The 19,899-nt window shown below is 47.3% G+C and overlaps 1 protein-coding gene across 4 annotated transcripts in view; it reads right to left on the reverse strand.

The window, feature by feature from the left end:
• Positions 1-19,899, reverse strand: part of ACVR2B (activin A receptor type 2B) — a 76,966-nt gene that overhangs the window by 3,881 nt on the left and 53,186 nt on the right. For all 4 annotated transcript variants that reach the window (XM_058442852.1, XM_032162055.2, XM_058442853.1 and 1 more), the window contains 10 exons: positions 16,327-16,534; positions 15,861-15,970; positions 15,539-15,690; positions 15,313-15,456; positions 14,567-14,710; positions 14,012-14,160; positions 12,372-12,486; positions 11,501-11,639; positions 11,277-11,407; positions 588-10,700 (listed from right to left, as the gene is read on the reverse strand). In XM_058442852.1, coding sequence (XP_058298835.1) covers positions 10,506-10,700; positions 11,277-11,407; positions 11,501-11,639; positions 12,372-12,486; positions 14,012-14,160; positions 14,567-14,710; positions 15,313-15,456; positions 15,539-15,690; positions 15,861-15,970; positions 16,327-16,534 — 1,487 coding nt within the window. In that variant the 3' untranslated portion in view covers positions 588-10,505. The remainder of the gene's footprint in view (positions 1-587; positions 10,701-11,276; positions 11,408-11,500; positions 11,640-12,371; positions 12,487-14,011; positions 14,161-14,566; positions 14,711-15,312; positions 15,457-15,538; positions 15,691-15,860; positions 15,971-16,326; positions 16,535-19,899) is intronic.

Raw genomic sequence — 19,899 nt, forward strand, 5'->3', positions numbered from 1 at the left:
GGACCAAAAAACTTGTTACTGCAGAAAGCAGTGAAGTGATTCCTGGGGCCTTCCTGTTTTGTTAGGTATTAAAGACTATCATTATTTTATTATTGGGGAACCATGAGTTCCTTTAGTGAGATTAAGTCCAGACCTCTGAAACTGGAGACCTGCTTTGCTAATTCCAGGTTGGGGATAAGGACCCATAATTGTATTTTTTGATAGCTCAGCAAATGACTCCAGTACTCAGCAACGTTTGGGAATGGCAGAGTTTGTCATCTGCAATAGTCCTGAATACAACTATTTTCAAGGCTTCTCCGCTCCACTTACAATAATATTGCTCAGGGTTGTCTGCAAAGTACAGGACTGGTGGCAGAGGATGGGGGAACGGGGAAGTGTCTTGGACATTTGGAAAATATGCTACCCTGCAGAAACTTACTCAAAATCCCAGAACAGTTTGTTCAGGAGAATGGTCCCCATTCATAATGTCCCCAACTAGACCCTGAACTTCTGAATGGCAGAAATGGAGACCTGTGCTTAGCTCCAGCCCCACAGGACCATGGCAGACTAGGCATTCAGCCATTAACATCTGTTAATGTTACACATACCAAACAGGAACTGTCTTGAGTCAGCCCTCTAAGCAGCGGAACACCATTTTACTTCCAATCCTCATGAAAGGAAACTCCAATCCCCTGCCACGTAATTAAGGGAGACAAGATTGTTTTATTATTATTTTATTTTCATATACAAAAAGATAAAACTTGAAATAGTTCTAGATTTTTCCTCCTATTGTTGGGGTGTAACTGCTTCTTCACACAGGGGGAAAAAACTACATTCACATCGGTTTATTTGAGGACCCAGTGCAGAGTTCAAGCAGCAAAACCCCAACTTAGCAGATCTAATTTCAAACTTGACACTCATTTCTAAAATTACCACAGTAAAAAGGAACAAAGATCCACTGCAAATGAATGAACTATGATACAATGTTCTTTCCAAAATGTTTTCATTTTGCAACTGTAATTACATGGATGTCTGCTTTAGGCCATTTTAGGTGTATATGTGTGCGCACGTGTGTGTGTGTGTGTGTGTGTGTGTGTGTGTGTGTGTGTGTAATATATATATATAAATCAGCACACTTCTCAAATCCAGACAGGGTAACAGCAACAAGCTTAACTCTGTGTATATATATATATATTTTTTTTAAAACATGATACTTTAGTATAACTTTTGTTAATTCAGTAGTACAAGCTATTTCTGTTCTACAAAATTTTTATTTTATAGCTACAAGGGTGAAAAGTGACCTACTACATTTACATCTCACATATCCTGGTATACAAACAGTACTTATTTGAGCCAAAAACTAGAAGTCTTTAGTTTTAGCGCTTGAAAGAGCTTCCTTGCTTCTACAGCCTTAAATCATATACTAGTCACATTTCCAGAGTTTGCAATTACTCATCATTTTGAACTGTGAGAAACAGGTGAACTCAAATTTTTAATTACAATTTTTATATACAAGTTAGGTAACACAGCTCAGTAAGACTTAGCTATCCATCCTAAGCCCAACACACACATTCTCCACTAAGTTAGACAAGTCTTAGGGTTTTCCTTCTTTCCCTTACAAATAATGTACAAATTTAGAAGTAGCTGGTAAAACTAATAGATATAAGATGGCAAATAAAAGGTGACATTTTCTGTCGGTTCCAAAACTGTTCCTGCAAATTTTGTCCTTTGCTGTGTTCTTTAACCGTTGTGTGTTACATGCAGAAAGCTCTTTTCATAAGAATTGACATCAAACTCAATGTAAGCTAAATTTACAGTACTGTATAAAGTTATTCAGATTCAAGGACAAATGTGGAAAAATATTAACAGGTGAAAAACTTGGCCTTTGACACTACCATTAAGATCGTGTCAAGTTCATAAGCAGATTTTTGTACAGCTGAAAAATGGCATTGTTGTGGATTTGTGGTGTGGAACTGAAATCTAGAAATATATTTCTACTCTGCGGTAACCCTCTCCCTCAATTCTGAAGTACCACTCAACTTTCTCTGCATTTTTACAGAATTATAGAAAAAAAGAGGAAAAAAAAGCCGCTGGCATTTTAACAATTCCTTCCCTCACTGGCAGTCTTAACATTTTCAGATGAGGTCTCCTGAAGAATCTCTAATAATCACTTGCTCCCAGTCGGCCTTTCATGATGACTTGGACACTTTTCAAATTAAAACTCAGATGTTGCCTAATCTTTCCTACTCTCATCTCTGTCATTGTTGGTAAAATTTGGGTGACTGCATTTTTCCCTTATGGAGAAATTATTTGGCTAAACACACACTTAACTTGTGGCAGTGCTCTGAGAAAACCCCACTCGGGCTAAAGCACTTGCAGGGACTGAAGTCAACAGTCCACTGAATGGGGCAGAGACCAAACACTTAAGATGACTCACTTGGGACCCTCACTGGGAACACACTGACCTTGTGTCCCATGGTCTGCGGAACAGCAGGTCTGCAGGACAGCAAGACAGCCCAGGAAGGTAGCCCATGCTCTCGTATAGCTGAGTTACCACTTTTAATCTTGGTCTGCCATCTATGCCCCAGAGACAAAAATTCAGATGTAGTGACTGCTGGTTAATTAAACTTTTTGAACTGGTAAAAAAGGCTCTTTAAAAAATATATATATTTATTTAAAATACATCAAAATGACAAACAGCCATATCCCACAAGGCCTAATTTCACAGCAACATATGCTACAGACATCTTCCCAAAATGCACTATGGTGGATAGTGGGTTTTTTATCCTGCCATTTAAAGGAATGTTCTACATTTGAGCATTAGCGACTGGAAATGTGTTACAAAGAGCTTATCTTTGGAACTAATTTGCGTGCAAGACCAGCCAATTAAATCGCTTTGCCTATTCAGACACACGAGAATACTGAAAATGGCAGAATTCAAAGAGGAACACAGGAAGCACCATTCAGATGACACTCTAGACCCATCCCACCACAATGCCATGACGAGCTTGCCAGAAGCCCTTTCTTCAGTCCTTGGGAAGAGTTTTGCTTTAAAACAAGTGCCCACGCTCAACAGGGTTCCTGCATGTGTACGTTAAAAAGTCTGCAGTATCAAGAGGACCCAGATGGCGACACTGTTCAACATGAGGTCTGAGGTAACTGGTTCTTAAAATACCTGGATCACAGAAGTGCATCCAGAAATTAGAGCTGGGAAAAAGGAAAAAGGTAGAGGTTGGGGACTAGAAAAGACAAGTAGAAGAAAAGCTTACAGCAGTTGCTTTCGGGGGGAAGAGAGTGACAAAAACAAAGGCACAACAGAATTACATTCCAAGACACGTGGCTGGAGAGCAGAGAAATGTTCTTTTTATGGGGAACAGATGGGGTTGGTTTCTGGAGTGCTACTAGATCTGCTGGAACTAAATTTATTCCAAGTATAAAAAGGGTAAAGTGTAAACCTATACGCTTAACCAGAATGAATAAAAAGCACAGCTGGTTTAAAATTACACATTAGGGATTCTCTTGATAAAACTATCCCGTCCAGTGCACCTCTGTCTGGAAGCAGCAGCCTGAAGCCAGCGGGCAGGGTCTGGGGGACAGACAGGTCTTCAGCTGGGCCTCAGGACTGGCCATTATGCATACCAGAAATCAACTTAATTATTCCTTATATATCGCCACCAAAAGTCCCACACAAATAACCATCCACTCTCTGCCTAAAAATAAATAGGCTAAAATGAAGACCACTTTCCATATTGTGGCAGTGATGCTGAGCTTCCTAAGAAAAGCAGGAAAACTCTGGAGCTATTTGAAAGATGCTCTGCTGTTACTGGGGTTCTGAGCTTCCTCACTGGGCTCCTGGCTGATTCCACAGATTGAAGCAGCGAGCCAACCCAACCATTCTCACCTCCAAAAGAGCACTGACCAGAGAGGACAAAATGTGCCTGGCAGCTCTCCATTTAATTGGATCACTGCATCCACATGCCACCCTCCCCACTTTTCTGAACAATTACTTAAATGGGTAATTCTGCCCCTCAACCTGGATAATGTGATCTTAGATAATTCAGTCTGGTGGATTACTCAAACCACCAGATTCTCATTTCAAAGTTTTTGTACCTGAATCTTTTTCGAGTCCCATCCCACCCCAATCTGCACCCCTATACAATTTCTGTTCCCCCAAACACTCTCACATGACTATGTCCTATGGCAAAGGCTTACAAACTAATTTGTGACCTCAGAACCCTTTGTTCAACAGAAATCTCAGGAGGAAGCACCAATGTAAAACACATTGCAGGCCCTCTCTCTTCCCAATCCACAAGAAGCTGAGCTGAAGTATCACTGTCCTACACAACCACAAGTGGAGTTTTGGCCAAAAAAGACCCGCAAATTGACTCCAGTCTGCCAGTGTATCACAAGAATCCATATAAATGCTAAGTAAAAGTTCCACACCACTCATGCTCCAGTGTATGTGTTTCTCTTGAAAGGTAAAGCTCATTAGCTCTGATTACAAAATCATTCAAATTCACTAACTTTATAAAAATAATCTATGGTATAAAACAATCTCCACACTGTGTAGAAGAAATCTGTCAAGTGATATAACTAAATATATATGTAGAACTATCAATTCTTTTAAAGTAAAGTTTCAAGTGTTGTGTATCTATTATACAACCTATTCTTTTATTTACAATGCTAACATTCTGACGCAAACATGATTAGGAGTCAGGGAATGAGCCCACACCCAACCAACAGAGAAGTTCCCAGGACTCAAGACAGAACTCATGCATTTGCAAGAAGACCCATCCTTACCTGCCTGAAAAACTCGTGGGTCATATTTTTCGTAACTGTGAGCTCAAAAATGTAAACTTTGCAAGTGAATGTAATACTCTTCTGTAGATGTCCAGCATAGCCCAGGTTTATATAACCCATTCCATACACACAAAGAGCAGTATGTACATTGCTTTAGTGTCCTGTGGTTGGTTTACAGTAGTTCTCAGAATTACCTAGGCCCTAGACAACCCAAAGACACTGCCCTAGAGAAATGAAGGCAGTGCAGGGCCCATCACCACACATTGGCATTTAGAGAATATGTGTTTCAATTACTGAGGAAAAATCACTTCGGTTATCTCTATGAGCTGCCATAGGAGCAAATAAAGTATCACTGGTTTTGGCACTACAGGGGATACGGGAAGTACCACAATCAAAAAGTCTTGTTTCATTCATACCTGGAAGATACCATCATGAAAATGTAAAAACTTGGTAATAATTTAAATAATGGTAAATTCTTTAAATTCAAATTCTTGTTCGAACCAAAGTTTACAGTGGACCCAAAATAAACATAAAACATTCAAAATGTCCCACTAGATAATTCGGACTTTTCTTTGCTGGCAGGCCTTTTGGAGCCACCAATTGTTTTAAAAAATGTTATTGGGTCAACCGAATTAATTTTCAAGGGCATGTTTTTCCTACAAAACTAAATCATTATTTCAAAAGTCTTTTCCAACCTTCTAAAGGTTTGGGATACATTCATAGGTAGACTGCTGGTTACAAATCAACTACCTGGAATCTTACTTAAAGAACTATGCGTATAACCCTGAATTCATTAAACATTTACAAATCTAGACTGAGAAGATATACAGTTCATCAACTGAATTACTGGGCCTGTTTATCTAAAACATTACTGTCAATTGAGATTTAAACTCATCATTACTAGATTGAACACGTTAGCCGCTGAGTATTTCATTAGTTTAGAATTTGCAAACAGCCATTAACTAAAAGAATTCATGTCACCCCAGTGAGAAGGAGAAAAAGACACCTTGTCCCCTTCTCTTTCTGGCTGTTCGCCCAGGATGGAGGGTAGATGACTAGATTCACAGAGCTTCTTAAAAAGGTATGGTCTGATGTCCCTGAAATGGGAATCAGGCCTGGCCATCTCTCCAAAGGTGTGCCATCAAAAACTCAACAGGCTAAAATAACTGAGACTGAAAATCAAACTGAGTTAACTCCTGGAAACTGCTTTCCAATTAGTATATTTTTCTAGTGAAATAAAGTTTTCGAGAATAATAACTAGCTGTCCAACTTCTAGTACCAATTCTAAAAACTTAAATACTTATGCTTACTATATTATTTTAAAAACCAGCAAATCTTTGTGTTACCAATAGGTGCTGGAAACTTTATACTGCATACTAAAAAAGGCAAAATTCTAGTTTCAAGAGGGCCATCCAATACTCCCACTTTAATGGAACAGCCACCTCCCCACCCTCACGGCTCAGAGCACAGGGGCCAAGTGACAGGCTTTCTGAGCCACACACAACACATGAAGGACATTCAATACATAGCTGGGCTTCCTTCCACCAGGGAAAAACCCCACACACAGCCCAAGCACACAGGACATAGCAGGATGGAGAAAACGAGAATGTGGCCAACTGAAGAGAAGGGTGACAGAGCCCAACTACAGGATGAAGTGCTTTGCTGTCTAAGTTATGTCAAGAGGGTTAGCCTGGCCTCTTAGGGCAAAGGAAGAACTATCTCTGTGGCCTGGAGGTGAGAGACCCTTCCCTTTGCTAAGAATATGTGAGCAAGAGTCTCTATCCTCCTGAAGATGTTCAAGGCTGGAAAACAACCTCCTTGTTCTGCAGAAACACCCCCCAAGTCCCAACAGGATGTATTCAGAGTCAGAATCAGCTAGCACGTGTGGGTATGCCCTCCCCAGGCAGGACTGGTCCCACCGGCTCCTCTCCAGAGCAGACAGGACAAGAAGGCCACGCTGGATAACAAAGGCTAATAATGCTCACCATCTTCCCTCACAGCCAGGTGTCACTTTCTCCTAAGAACAGCCCATTTGCAGCCCTTGCCCCTGAGCAACTCATGCAAAGAACTCCTGCTGAGGACCAATGGTCCCAGGAGAAAACCCAGCTTATGCCAGGCCAGGATGTTCTGATGACTATGTCCATGGCCTTTCCCAATGCCCCATCATTGAGGGCCCTCTGCATGACACTGTAATGCAATGGCCTCTGTCCTCACCTGCTTCCTCCTTCTGCTCATTACTGGATTTCTCCAGCTAGGGATGACTTCTCAGTTATCATAGATGCTTTCAAAGAAGATTCTTCCCCAAGGCCCATCCCTACAGCCAGGAGCCTGCTTGGATGACAGCACACTAGAAAGGAAGAAGTAAGGATCCTTGGCTACTCTCTGCTAACTTGGTCCCCTCCCACCCTGCATGGAACAGCCCCTCCCATTGACAGGGAAAATGATGCCAGGCCCCATTTTCCCCAGTCTGTCACAGAGCCTGAGATCAAAAACAAAAAGAAACCAATTATCTGAGCCCACCAAAGTACATGTCACATGAAGTCATTATGGAAAAGAGCACAGGCAGAGACTCTACGACCCAGTAAATTCAAAATAGGGCCCTAGATGGCTCACTCCTCCAAGAACACATGACAGCAAACAGACAAACATTTTACCCAGGGCAAAAGGCCCACCTGTGCTCCTAGACCCATGCCCTATAAGGAGATCCCCCACCTTCTTCTTGCCATCAGAACCAGATATACCACCTGATGGGTGCACTTTACACCATAGCATGAGGGGAAGAGCGGCCTGAAGCCCGAAGAACTGACATGGATCACCCTCCTCCCCAGCCACACCAAAAAGGTACCATCTCCTGACACACCATCTAATGGCAAGGCCCCACAGGGACACTATAGTGGCTGAGCGCACGGTGGGCCTAAGGGGGAGGCCACCCAGGGAAAAGGCATGCAGGCCTGACCTGTCTGTACTGTGTCCTGACCGCAAAGTCCCGCACCAGAACCATGGCTCAACCCTCTCTTGGCCAGGTCAAAACTTCTCACAAGAATCAAGCCAGCACACAAAAGAAAAACCACCCAGAGGAACTAAAACCAAACAAAGAGGCTGGGGTTTAGTGTTCAGGTAGTATCATGACCTAACTATTCCTGCAGTAAATTTGCTACATTTGATAGTGGTTTGTTTCTTCTGAGGATGAAAGGTAAAGATGCCTGCACTGCCTGAGGAGAAGGCTAAAGAAATTAGATATGGCACTTTTCAATAAATATTTTAAAGCTTCTTAAAGAAATAAATGGTAAAGAAAAGCAACTGCTGTAAGGCCTGTTTTGCCATTAAAAATTATTCCAAGGGAAGAAAAATACCACAGCACAAAATCAAACCATTAAAAAAAAAAAAAAAAACAAAAAAAAACATAGCTTACCAAAATGCTGTTCCTGTAACCACTTGGCCAGCCCACATTTTGACCCATGAAGCAAAAACTGAGCTCTGAGAGAGAAGCAAACGGGCCTCCCATAACACCCTGTGCCCCAACACCCAAAGGAAAGGACCCCCGGGCAGCAAGCCCCAGACACTGAACATAGCACGCCAGGTAGATGCCCAGGCGTGTGCAGTGCCCCTCACACTGTGGACTCCAAGACCAGCAAGGGCAAAACCCTTCACTCCCAGACATGCTGCACTAAAAGACTGGCCTGAGTCATGGTGTGCTTCACAGAGGCACCACAGATCTCTTCCAATGTTGCTGTTCATTTGCTGAAGAAGTTAAATCTCAAGTAAAATCACCCCATTCAGGTCTAAGGGCCATCCTTCTACCAAGTTTAAGTGGGGTTACTTGTCATTCTGAACACCGACCGATCAAGTTACATGTTACATGTGAATTACATGTGAAGCTCCAAACAACCCAAGAGGAGGCGGCCTCTTCAGTTCTCACCCAGGTCAACCTCTCCCCACGGCCCCCGCCTTGCCTACCCTCATGATGAAGAGATGCACTGTTTTTAAATAAAATGATCTAAAGAAACCAGAAGGAAAAGCCGTCACAAACAAGACTGATGAATGCCCAGACTTGGCCCAGCCAGCCAACCTACAGTTGATGACAATTATTTACAAGGGGGCGTTATCAAACAAAAATGGTAGCACTCCCCAGAAGATGCAAACTTTTTTCTCTTTCTCTATTTCTTTTAAACTTCCTTGTCATAAAAGCCAACTTACATTAAAATATACTTACTACAAGACAACACAACTAACAAAATATATAATAAACCTTACACAAGTAGAAAATTCTGAGGTATTTCTGGTTTGAGGTGATCTGTGGTCGTGAAGTTTTAATTCTTTTACTTTTCAAAATTTAAACCTTGGAAGCCACATAGCAAAGCATGTGTATATGTGGATGTGTGTGTTTTGTTTGAAAAAAAAATTTAGCATGTTTCATAAATTAAAAAGAATTCAAATGTTGAAACAGCAGCATTAGGAACATTCACTGACTAGAGCAAGGTTATGGCATAATAGAAAAACAGTTTTTTAGAATATGTACCACTTTAAGGGGTCTAGAGAAAGTCTTGTCCACGAGCCACTGAAAGGGGACAGTAATGTCACCACCTGGGGTGGAACCAGAGCTGCAGGAATCTGGGGTCCCCAGCGAGGCAGGCCTTGGCAGACTCCACCCAGGAAATCCTCTTGCCCTATCTGTGCAGGACAACCCCCTGTGGGCATTTCCCTGAACTGCTCCAAGAGGAAACAAAAGTATTTCAACTTTTCATCCATTAAGGGTATTTACAGCATTGTGTCTTATGAAGAATGTATTCCTAACCTGTGATGATTCTACCCTCACCTAATTTTAAAATTAGGGCAGAAAAAATGTTTCATCCTATGCCCAAGGCCAAGTTAGTGAAAAGAAACTGGTCAGGGCCAGCAGGTAAGTCAGGGCTGCACCCAGTCTCAGACTTTCTCCAAACCCCGCTCTTGCTGTTAATGCTCGGCCTCCACAAGGTCCTTCCCCTCGATTCCTGGTTACCTGAGAAGTAGCCTCCATACTAAAGGATGCTGCTCCGAATGTGCCCGAGTCCAGTGTAGCTCTGTTCCAAACCCTACCCCCAGTACCGTCCTCCCCTTCCAATTCCAGTCCAAACCATTCTCATCCCAGTTTTTTTCTCGGTCAGGACAACACCCGTTAGATCCGTGAAAGACGCATCTGCTGTTTCTTAAGCTCACTAAAACAAAATAAAAGGAGGGGAGGGAGGGAGGGGAGAAGGGCAGAGGACAGAGGAAACTCCTCTTCTGAGGAAGGTATGTTCTTATGTAACAGTCTTCAAAGGTTCCTCTAGGTAGAGTTTGCAGCATTAGGTTTCCTAAGACAGGAGATGGGTTTCTTTGTGTCACAGATTCTGAGACGACGAACAAAGAGAAAGTGGGAAAAACGAATCCCAAAGGACAGGAGGTGGCTGAGGCTCTTCAGCATGGCGCTGGTTCTGCATTCACAGCTCAGCACCTCAACGCCTGCTGACGTGTCCGCTGTTTGTGATACAGTAGAGCAATATGCTGGTAAAAACTGATCCAATCCAAAAAATAATATTAATAATAATAATTATAATAATTATAATAATAATAATAAAAAGTCAAGGTAAAATAGCAGCTGCATTTTATGTGTTTGTTGGTTTTATGGGATTTCCAAAACAAAACACAACTTTTTTTCCTTTTTTCTTCAGATCCACTGAGTCTGGACAGACACTCATGTCCTGGGCTTAGATGCTTGACTCTTTAGGGGGCAGGTCCACATTGGTGACAGAGGTTACCAGGGAAACCAGACAGTCCGAGGTAGTGCCGTTGACCGACCTCCGAATCAGGGACACCCGCTCCTCCACACAGCCCGCGGACAAGCGAGCCTCTGCATCATGGTCCCAGCACTCCTCGATGGTCACACAAAGCTGGGCCAGACCCTAAGCAGCATAGGGCAGATGGGAAAGACACCTCTGTTAGGGCCCTTCAGTGAGGAAAAGCTTTGGGGGACAGTAAACTTGATGTTCCCAAGGATCAGGCAGAGCCCACCAGCCCCAACCACAGCAGCAGGTCCACCAGCAGAGGCCTGGGGAAAACTTCAGGAATCAGCATGCCTGCCTTCATGGCAGTCATCTTTCTGAGCTTACTGGCCTCACTCCACAGCCCTAGGAAAGGCTCACTGAACCTCAACATACACAGGAGGGAGAAGGAGACACCCAGGCCCCTACTAGGGCAGACACGACTACTTGCCTTGAAGCGCTGATATTCAAACAAAATCTTATTCGAAGCCCAAACCATACAAGGGCCCAAAATGTAGTAGTTCAGTCAAAGTGGGGATCAGGAGAAGGACATCATCCTACCTTACTCCCACAACCCCTGGAACACATCCCTAGAGTCCAGGGAACGTAGCAGACTTTCTATTTGCCCGTTCCCCCTTGATTTCAGCTTACCTGCTACACGTGAAGGGTTTTCCCTTCTCCACCCCCCTGCAAAGTTGCCTGCACCAGGCCCCTTACCGGGTGTTTCAACCAGTGATCTTTAATGGTGGGCCTCATCTTCTTGTGCACCACCACCTCCTGCAGCTCCTCCAACGAAGGGTGCTGGCCAATCTCTTCCTCAAAGGGCAGCATGTACTCATCCACGGGTCCTAGGAGTAAGAGAGAGCCCAGCAGGATCACTCTAAGGTCCCACTGCTCCCTATCCCTCAACCTAGGATGCCCAGGGCTGCCATCCTACTTACCGTCTGCAGCCTTGCAGCGAGACACAAGCTCCCACAGCACCAACCCCATGGCATACATGTCAATGCGCAGGAAGGCATCTCTCTGGAAGTTGATGGCTCCCTCAAGCACCTCAGGAGCCATGTACCGTCTCGTGCCTACCTATGTGAGGACAGAGGAGGGCAGGATTTACAGTGACTGGCCATACACACACAGCTAGGACATGGGAGTTACAGCCTCTGTGCACCAGATGCAGGCAAGACACAGCAATTCAGACAGGTTATCAATGATGGCAAACCTCGATTCACCACATTCACAGCAGTTACAAGAGGTCACAGCATCAATTATACTTGGATAATAATTTTTAAATACTATATCCTGGAAATAATACTAATCTAAAATGGAATTGTTACCAAATTAATACAAGGAACTACAGATGATGTGTATGTTACTGAGATTAAGACCAAAAACAAAGAGGGAAGGAGAACACTTAAAAATAATAACAGTGATTGTTTTAGGAATGATTTCCTAAGTTTAATTCTTAGTTACTTTTTCCAGGTTCTTTGTTTGGATCCTTAGTACATTTCTTTCTGTTTTATCTTAGGAATTAAAACTAAAAAAGTGAGAGAAAGACTAAGACTGCAAGGACTAGTGGTCAAAACCCCAATGGGGAATCTCTACGTTTCCCAGCTGACTGTCCTATGGAAGCTAAGCTACACTGCCTTCCCGGCCTTGGTTTCTCCACTGGTCAAACAAGAGCATTGTTCTGAGCTCTCAGACAGCTCTGAACGCATGCAGTCACCCTCATCCCTGCACCTCGCCAGCTGAGCACGAAAAGGGCAAAGTATCTACCCCGGGCCTGTCCCTCTCTTCCTGCCCTGTGAGGCTTGTTACCTGTCCGTGGGTGTCCCCTGGAGGTTTCCCTGGCTCAAATCGAACAGCCAAGCCAAAGTCAGCCAGCACGGCTGTGAGGTCGCTCTTCAGCAATACATTCTTACTTTTAAAGTCCCTGTGGAAACAAGTGGGCAGAGATAAAGCTTAACATCATGATCCAACTCCCACCTTGGTTCCCAAGATATTACAGTCTGTGCCCTAGAGTCAGCCCCCAGACCAGGCCATCCCACCCTACCTGGGGTGCAGAGGTGAAGCAGCACAGGCAGGGAGCTGCAGGCGCCAACATGGGTGTGAGAATCCCTCAGTGCACTTCAGATGGAAGGCCTCCCCCAGGGTTGGCAAAGCAACACCTACCCTAATGGCTGGGCAGACCCTGTCCCAGTCCCCACACTATCAAAGGGCAGCCATATATTCTCAGAGAGGTTGTGGACAGGCACACTGGCCTGGGATGCAAGTTTTCTGAGAAGAATTTACAGCATTTGGAATGTGAATGAGAATAGGATTTTAATATTAGCTTTCCTAGGATCCTGCAGAGACCTCTTAGGGCCTCAAACTCACCATGAAGGCTGGGTGGAGCAAGGGTGCTATTGCATGCACCCAGCTCCACCTCTAACTAAGCAAAGCTACTTGTGGTACTCAATTTCCCCAATGCCTGTCTCAGCCTTGTGAGGATTCGACTGAGTGGTAAGTGCAAATGCTTAGGGCCACACCTGGCATACTTACTAGGTATTCCTATTAAGTTGAGCCATATAGCAGAGACAACATTCAATCTTTTGACCTACAAAAACGGCAATTTCATACAGTCTACCTTCTATGTCACCACTGTTATTACCATCAGGGACCCTTCAGCTTTGAACGCTGGAATTTGAGGTTCATTCCCCTCCCTCACAGTCACAGAACCAGACTCAACTAGCTACAAGACCTTGGCTAAATCATTCAACTTCTCTGTACTACTGTTCCTCCATCTGCAAGACAGAGCTGAGAAATACAGTACTTGTCTCAATGGGCGGTAATGAAGGTTAGTCAAATGAATTGCTACTTCTCAAGTGTTTAGAGCACTGCCTGCCATTTAGTAAGCATGACAGTGATGAGCTCATCCAGAGTTTCTTAAAGTGTGGTTCGAGGACCCCAGAAGATCTCTAAGACTGTTCCAAGGGAATCTATAAAGTCAAAATTATTTTCATTTATTTGCTTTCTTAAGGCTCATTCTCTTAGGAGCATAGTTTTCCAGAGGCTACATGAGATGTGATGTCCTCACTCTGACAGCGAATGGGATGTGTGGGTGTGCTCAAATACAGCAAATATCAATAGTCATAATCCACTTACACAAAAGTCCTTTTAAGAGTATAAAGGGGTCCTAAACTAGAAAATTTGAGAACTACTGAGCCAACTCTCCAACCAAAGTAATGGAGTCAGCACTTCATGTGGCCATTAGAGGGCACCAAAAACCAGCTTGGGAGGCCATGCCATCCCCAGGACACAGTGGGAAGGCCAGGTTTTGTGCCCAGCTGCCTCGGACACACAGCAAGCAGAGTAAGTATGTTTAGGAAGTTGAGACATCTCCAGACACTGCTCTCACCCACCAACCCTTCCCACAGCTCCAGGCCAAGTGCAGGAAAGGCACCTGCTGACCCAGGTACCTGTGGGCAATAGACGGCTTGTGGCCCTCGCCACGGCACCAGGGCACATCCTCATGCAGGTATGAGAGGCCTCGTGACATCGTCTCTGCTACATGACACAGTTCGTTCCACGTGATGATGTTCCCCTTGAGGTAATCCGTGAGGGAGCCCTGAGAGAAGACAGCACAGAACCTGAGCACAGATTCTGGGTACAGGACACGACCCAGCCCAGCCCTGGCAGAGAAGTCTCAGTGGGCCAATGGCTAGGCTGCCCTCCTGGGAGGCTACTACAATCAAGATGGAAGATGGATGAGGCCAGGAGGCAGGGAGGGCTAGGGGTGGGAATCATGGAATCACTACTCTTATCATAAAAACTTATCCCAGGGTGAGAGGTTCCTATCATAGGGGAACTTATGTCCACACCTATGGCAGGGGTAACCCCATCGTGGATAGTGCTACCGGGGCAGAGTACCTCATGGTGGACATCTCCACAGGGAAGGGGTCATCACATTATGGAGAGCCACCTAGGGGACATTCCATCTCCTCTCAGAGTCCATTCTGATGGGTGTGACTCACCTTGTCGTGGAAGGCCGTGATGAGCCACAGCTCTACTTCGAGGTTGGAGCCTCGCTTCTCGGCAGCAATGAACTGTAGCAGGTTCTCGTGCTTCATGCCAGGTGTGCTGAAGATCTCCCGTTCACTCTGCCACGACTGCTTGTCCTGAGGCCGAGGGCGAAGGGTTGGGGGGACAAGTGGCTGGCTTAGCCCTGCTGCAGTCACACTGCCCTACAGCAGAACAACCATTCCCCATTCCCCACCCCTGAGCCTCCCAGCCCATTCCCCACCCCCCAGCCTCCCAGCTTCAGCATTTGTAAGGGGACCAGGAGAAGACCTGTATTAAGCTAGGCCCCGGAGCATGAGGCCAACAGTGATCCCAGAGATCACTTAAGGCTAGCACTTCGATTTACAAATGGGGCCACTAAGGTCCACGGATGGGGAGTGAGTGACCCAGTATCACCCAACAAATGAGGCAGAGCCAGATCTGGTGTCCAGGGCCGCTGGAAAGAACCCAATGTCAAAAACAAAACCCTGGAAACCGGGGCAAATCAAGTTTTTGCAAAGCCCTACCCTAGTCCTATGATAAAATTCCACAGTTGCATGAAATCTACAGACCAGCCAAGTGGAGTAACTAGGCCCAATAAGGCTCACTTTTCTCTCATACCACAATATATTTGGGGTTTGGATTGCCCCAGGGCAGGAGAGCCTCGAGTTCAAGCTACAGTGGAGGCAGAGGACCTGGATGGAGGCCCTCAAACACTCACCTGGAGTGGGAAGATCTTGACAGCTACAAAGTCATTCATGAGCTGGGCCTTCCAGACACAGCCAAAGCGCCCCCGAGCCTTGATCTCCAGCAGCTGCAGTGGCTTCAGGCCCACCAGAGGGGATGGGGGTGGAGGCCCAGGGTCCTGGGGGAGAGCAAAGCTTAATCAGGTCTGGCCTGTCCTCCCCACCTCTACCCTACCCTGCCCCAAGCCAGCACTGTCTCACCTCATGGATGTCCACATGACCGTAGGGGGGCTTGCGATGCCGGTACATCCAAAAGGCCAGCAGGACGATGAGGGAAAGGCCCCCGATGGGCAGCAGTGAGTAGGCCAGCACCGTGAGCAGGGTGGGGGCTGTCGGGGGTGGCTCGTACGTGACTGCAGGACACACAGAGCCCTGTGTCAAACAGTCTGCCCACCCTCACACCTCCAGAGCCAGACTACAGGGCCCTGTAGCCACACCCCACCCAACTGAGGAGCCAAGAGCTCCAAGCCAAAGAGGCCCAGGTCAGCTGACTCAAGGCCCCACTTCCACACTGCCCCCTTACCTTCCGGGCCCCCAGCCTCTGGCAAATGAGTGAAGCGCTCGTTGCAGAAGTTGCCTTCACAGCAGCAGAAGTACACCTGGGGGTTCTCCTCAGTGGCCACACACTCCTGCCTGGAGGCACAGAATTTTCCATATACCCCTTACCTGGGGGATGCAAGACTCCCCCAGGCCTGACCTGCCAACCCCTCCCCACAGACAGAGCACTTCATGGGCAACACCAGGGGGACGGTGTGAACTCACCTCCCCTATAGGAGACCCAAAGCCAAGGAAGAACAGCCAGGGGTTGACACTGAGACCCCTCCTCAGGGCTGAGGTAGGACAAATAGGGTGTGTAAGGGCGTGGGGCCCTGGCTACCATCTCAAGAGCCCCTTCTTGGTCCTTTATCTCCCGCTCAGACATCCTGAGACCCAAATGGCCCAGTGGGCAGTATAAGTCCAAGAGGAAAGGAGGGCGAGTCTTGGGGTACCTATCGTAGCAGTTGAAGTCATCTAGCCAGCAGCCCTTCTTCACGAGCTCGATGGTGCCAGAGCTGTTGCGCCAGGAGGCGTAGCAGTGCAGCCGCTTGTCCTGCTCGCCTTCGCAGCGCTCCAGGCCACTCTGGTTGGTGCGCTCCAGCTCCCAGTTGGCGTTGTAGTAGATGCACTCCCGTGTCTCAGCCTCCCCACGCCCAGAGCCTGTGCCCCAGAGAAAAGAGAACCACTGAGCATGCCCCTGGGACTACCACCCAAACCCCTACTCCCAGTCCTAGGTGCCAGGCCACCCTGAGGGAGGGAGGCCGGGTGGTGGGTTGGGGTCACCAACCTCCTGCACTCACTCCTGGACGTAGGCCACCCATCCGTCCAACACCTCTTAATTTACATGTGCCAGCTGGCACCAGCCCCCACCTCATTCTGCAGCCCATCCCCCACAGGCCTAAGCAAAAGGGAGGAGGCAGGAAACTAATGCCACAGAAGGATGGATAAACAGCCAGACACACAGAGTCCAGATGCACAGAAAGGGCACCAACACCTGAGGCTCCTGGGTGAGGGTGGGGGCTACTTCCCTGCCGCAGCAGAAACCGATGAAGAGGCCCCCTTAAAACACCAGTGCACATCAGAATCACTGTATGTTAGAGGTGTGGGAAAGGGGGGCAGTGTTCATTCAAATATATATTTCCAGGCCCAATCCAGACCCATCCCAATGGGAATGGGGGCAGAATACGTGCTTTTAATCACCCCTGTCTCAGGTGATTGTGAGAAAGATCTCAAGGCCCACTTGGGAAAACTGCAAAGGGGCGTGGCTTCTTGCTGCTCCTGTCTCTGCCCCCAAGCCCCCTTCTCACGACAGTTCCCCAGGGAGACCGTGTCAGTGGGTCCTCCACAACTCCCTGCCCATACGGAATGGAAAGGACCCTGTAAGCGTCCTTTCTACACCCAGCAACCACACCTGGTGCTCGGCAGGGCTGGAGAACATAAGGAATGAGGCCTGTGTGTACAGGGTAAGCCTCCCAGAGTCACCAAGGGGAATACGTGCCTCAGGCAGAGGAGGGCTAGCTGGTGGCTTAACCTGCAATCACAGATCATTCTCCTGGCTAGGCTCCTGATGACCCCAGGGCATTCCCCATCACTTCTGAACCCCCTTCCACCTGCTGCAGGAAGTGTCATCCAGGTGGACAACCACTTCAACCCCCACCTGCCCATTCAAACACTTTCCTTCAAACTTGATTTCAAACATTCCCCAAATCCATCTTCCTCACCATCCCCTACAAAACAACCTCCAGTCCCAGCCCCAGTCTACTCCCACTACCCCCAGGAACCACATAGCCCTGAAATGGGAAAGAGTATGGAGATGCCAAAGGAGGTTCAGTTCTGTCTGAGAGCTCTGCCAGCACCCCATTATAGGCCGCCCACAATGGAGGCAGGTGGTGGCATTTACAACCTCACTGCCAGAACCCCACGCAGACACCCAAGAGGATAGTTGCACCAAGCATCCAGCCATCCTGTCCACACTTCTTGGGCCCACATAGGCCAGTGACCTGGCACCACTCCTGGCTGGTCTTCTACCACTATTCCCGTCCCAGAAGGAGGGGGAGGTCAGAGTCAATCTCACCAGACAGCCAGCCCACCAGCAGCCAAGAGCCCTACTTCGCCATCAGCCTGAAAGGCTGACTGGAGTAGCAAGGAACACGAACCCTGCCCTGACCCTGGGGGAGGGCAAAGTACCCTGAACACTAGCGTAGCCTAAGGACATCCTCACTCTCATCTCCACCCCCACTGTTGGCCTTCATGAGGAAAGAGCTTGATTTCCCAGGGTATACCCCAGAGAGAAGGATACTGACTGGCTGTCAGGTGAAAGAAGCCCCCCACCAGTGGAGCAGCCATTCTCCTGTCAAACCCAACCCCTTTCTGCATCTCCCTGAAGTGATAGGATGCTTCTTCCAGGGGCAGGAGCAAGCAACGAATCTCAAGGATCCAGGTAGCACCTAAGGGTCCGAAATGTCACCCAATCAGAATGACAGTGCCCAGCCACAGCTCTGGTCATCCTGCACCAGGTGGCCTAGGCTCTGACACTTGTGAAAGGAAAATGCATGGCCTCCTGACCAGCCAGTCAGCTGGGACTCAGCCTCTTCTAAAGGAAGGGCCTCAGGGTCCACAGAGAGGCTTACAAGGGTACACACTGGCTTCCCCAGCCAGGCCCTTCATCAAGAATGTGGCTTTAAGGTTTAGAGGGAGAACCTGAGAGGGTGGGGTAGGGGTAGTAGACCAAAGGCTGAAGAAGCACACTAGGGCCAGGACTGAGGCTTGCACCTACATTGCCCCTGTCTGCCTGCAGCAGCACTCAATGACTGGGTTATTCGAAGCACCCTGCCCAGAGGCCACAGGGCCTCCTCTCCCCAGGCTGGGCCCCACTGCATCCACGGCAGCAGTTCTTGTGGGGGTCCGTGGAGACCTGAGACTTGTGGGGCCAGCCACGAAGCTGCACTGCAGACAGGGAAGCTGGGAACTTCCCTACCTTCCTCCCCTCACTGCAGCCACACCATAATGTCATACCCTTGAATGTGCTCGGCTTCTAGGCTTAGCATTAAGTCGGAAGTTACCACCTCTGGCCGTAAGGTTCCCCACCTTCCTCTGATTTCAGCTCTTCCCTCTCCCCTGAGACCAGGCAAACTCTCTACTTCCACTGGCCCTTGTGCTTCCCCTGCCACCTAACTTAACCACCCTTGACTAATGGCCTGTTGTTGCTTAAAGGATTATTTCAGACATCCAAAAAGAGTACCGATAATATAACCAAAAATAATCTCAAGAGGAAATAACACAATGAACACTTGTATGAGAAATAAAACATTACACATGTACTCGACAACTATTTTCTAAACGTCAGGCTTTCCCCACAAGACTGGAAAGCCGACAAAGGCAGGACCCTTGCCGTCCTGAGTGGCAGAATGATTCCAAACACATCATAGATGGATGGGTGGACAGACAGATGGACAGAAGGGTGTAGGTATCATGGCTAGAGCAAGATTTCAAAAGGAGGGGACAACAAGGAAGGATGGCCTCAGCCTGCAGCCCAAGCCCTAGGTCCTCAAAGAGTTTCCATCTCCATTCAGACAAGCAGCAAGCCTCTGTGCTGAGGCAGGAGTCCAAACAAGGGAAGCCAACAGAGTAACCTCCTCTCTCCAGGCCACTGATAAGTCAGGGACCATCCTCTTGCCACTACCATGGGCAGGACCCAAGTGAAGAGGCTGGGAGTTCCAAATCTCAGAGGACCCAAGGGTTCAAGATGTCAGCTGGGCCAGGCACGGTGGCTCACGCCTGTAATCCCAGCACTTTGGGAGGCCGAGACGGGCAGATCACCTGAGGTCAGGAGTTCGAGACCAGCCTGGCCAATGTGGTGAAACCTGGTCTCTACTAAAAATACAAACATGAGCCAGGCATGGCAGCGAACACCTGTAATCCCAGCTACTCAGGAGGCTGAGGCAGGAGAATCGCTTGAACCCAGGAGGCGGAGGTTGCAGTGAGCTGAGGTTGTGCCATTGCACTCCAGCCTGGGCAACAAGAGC

Source organism: Hylobates moloch, unplaced genomic scaffold (genome assembly GCF_009828535.3).
Source record: "Hylobates moloch isolate HMO894 unplaced genomic scaffold, HMol_V3 SCAFFOLD_8, whole genome shotgun sequence".
Lineage (NCBI taxonomy): Eukaryota > Metazoa > Chordata > Mammalia > Primates > Hylobatidae > Hylobates > Hylobates moloch.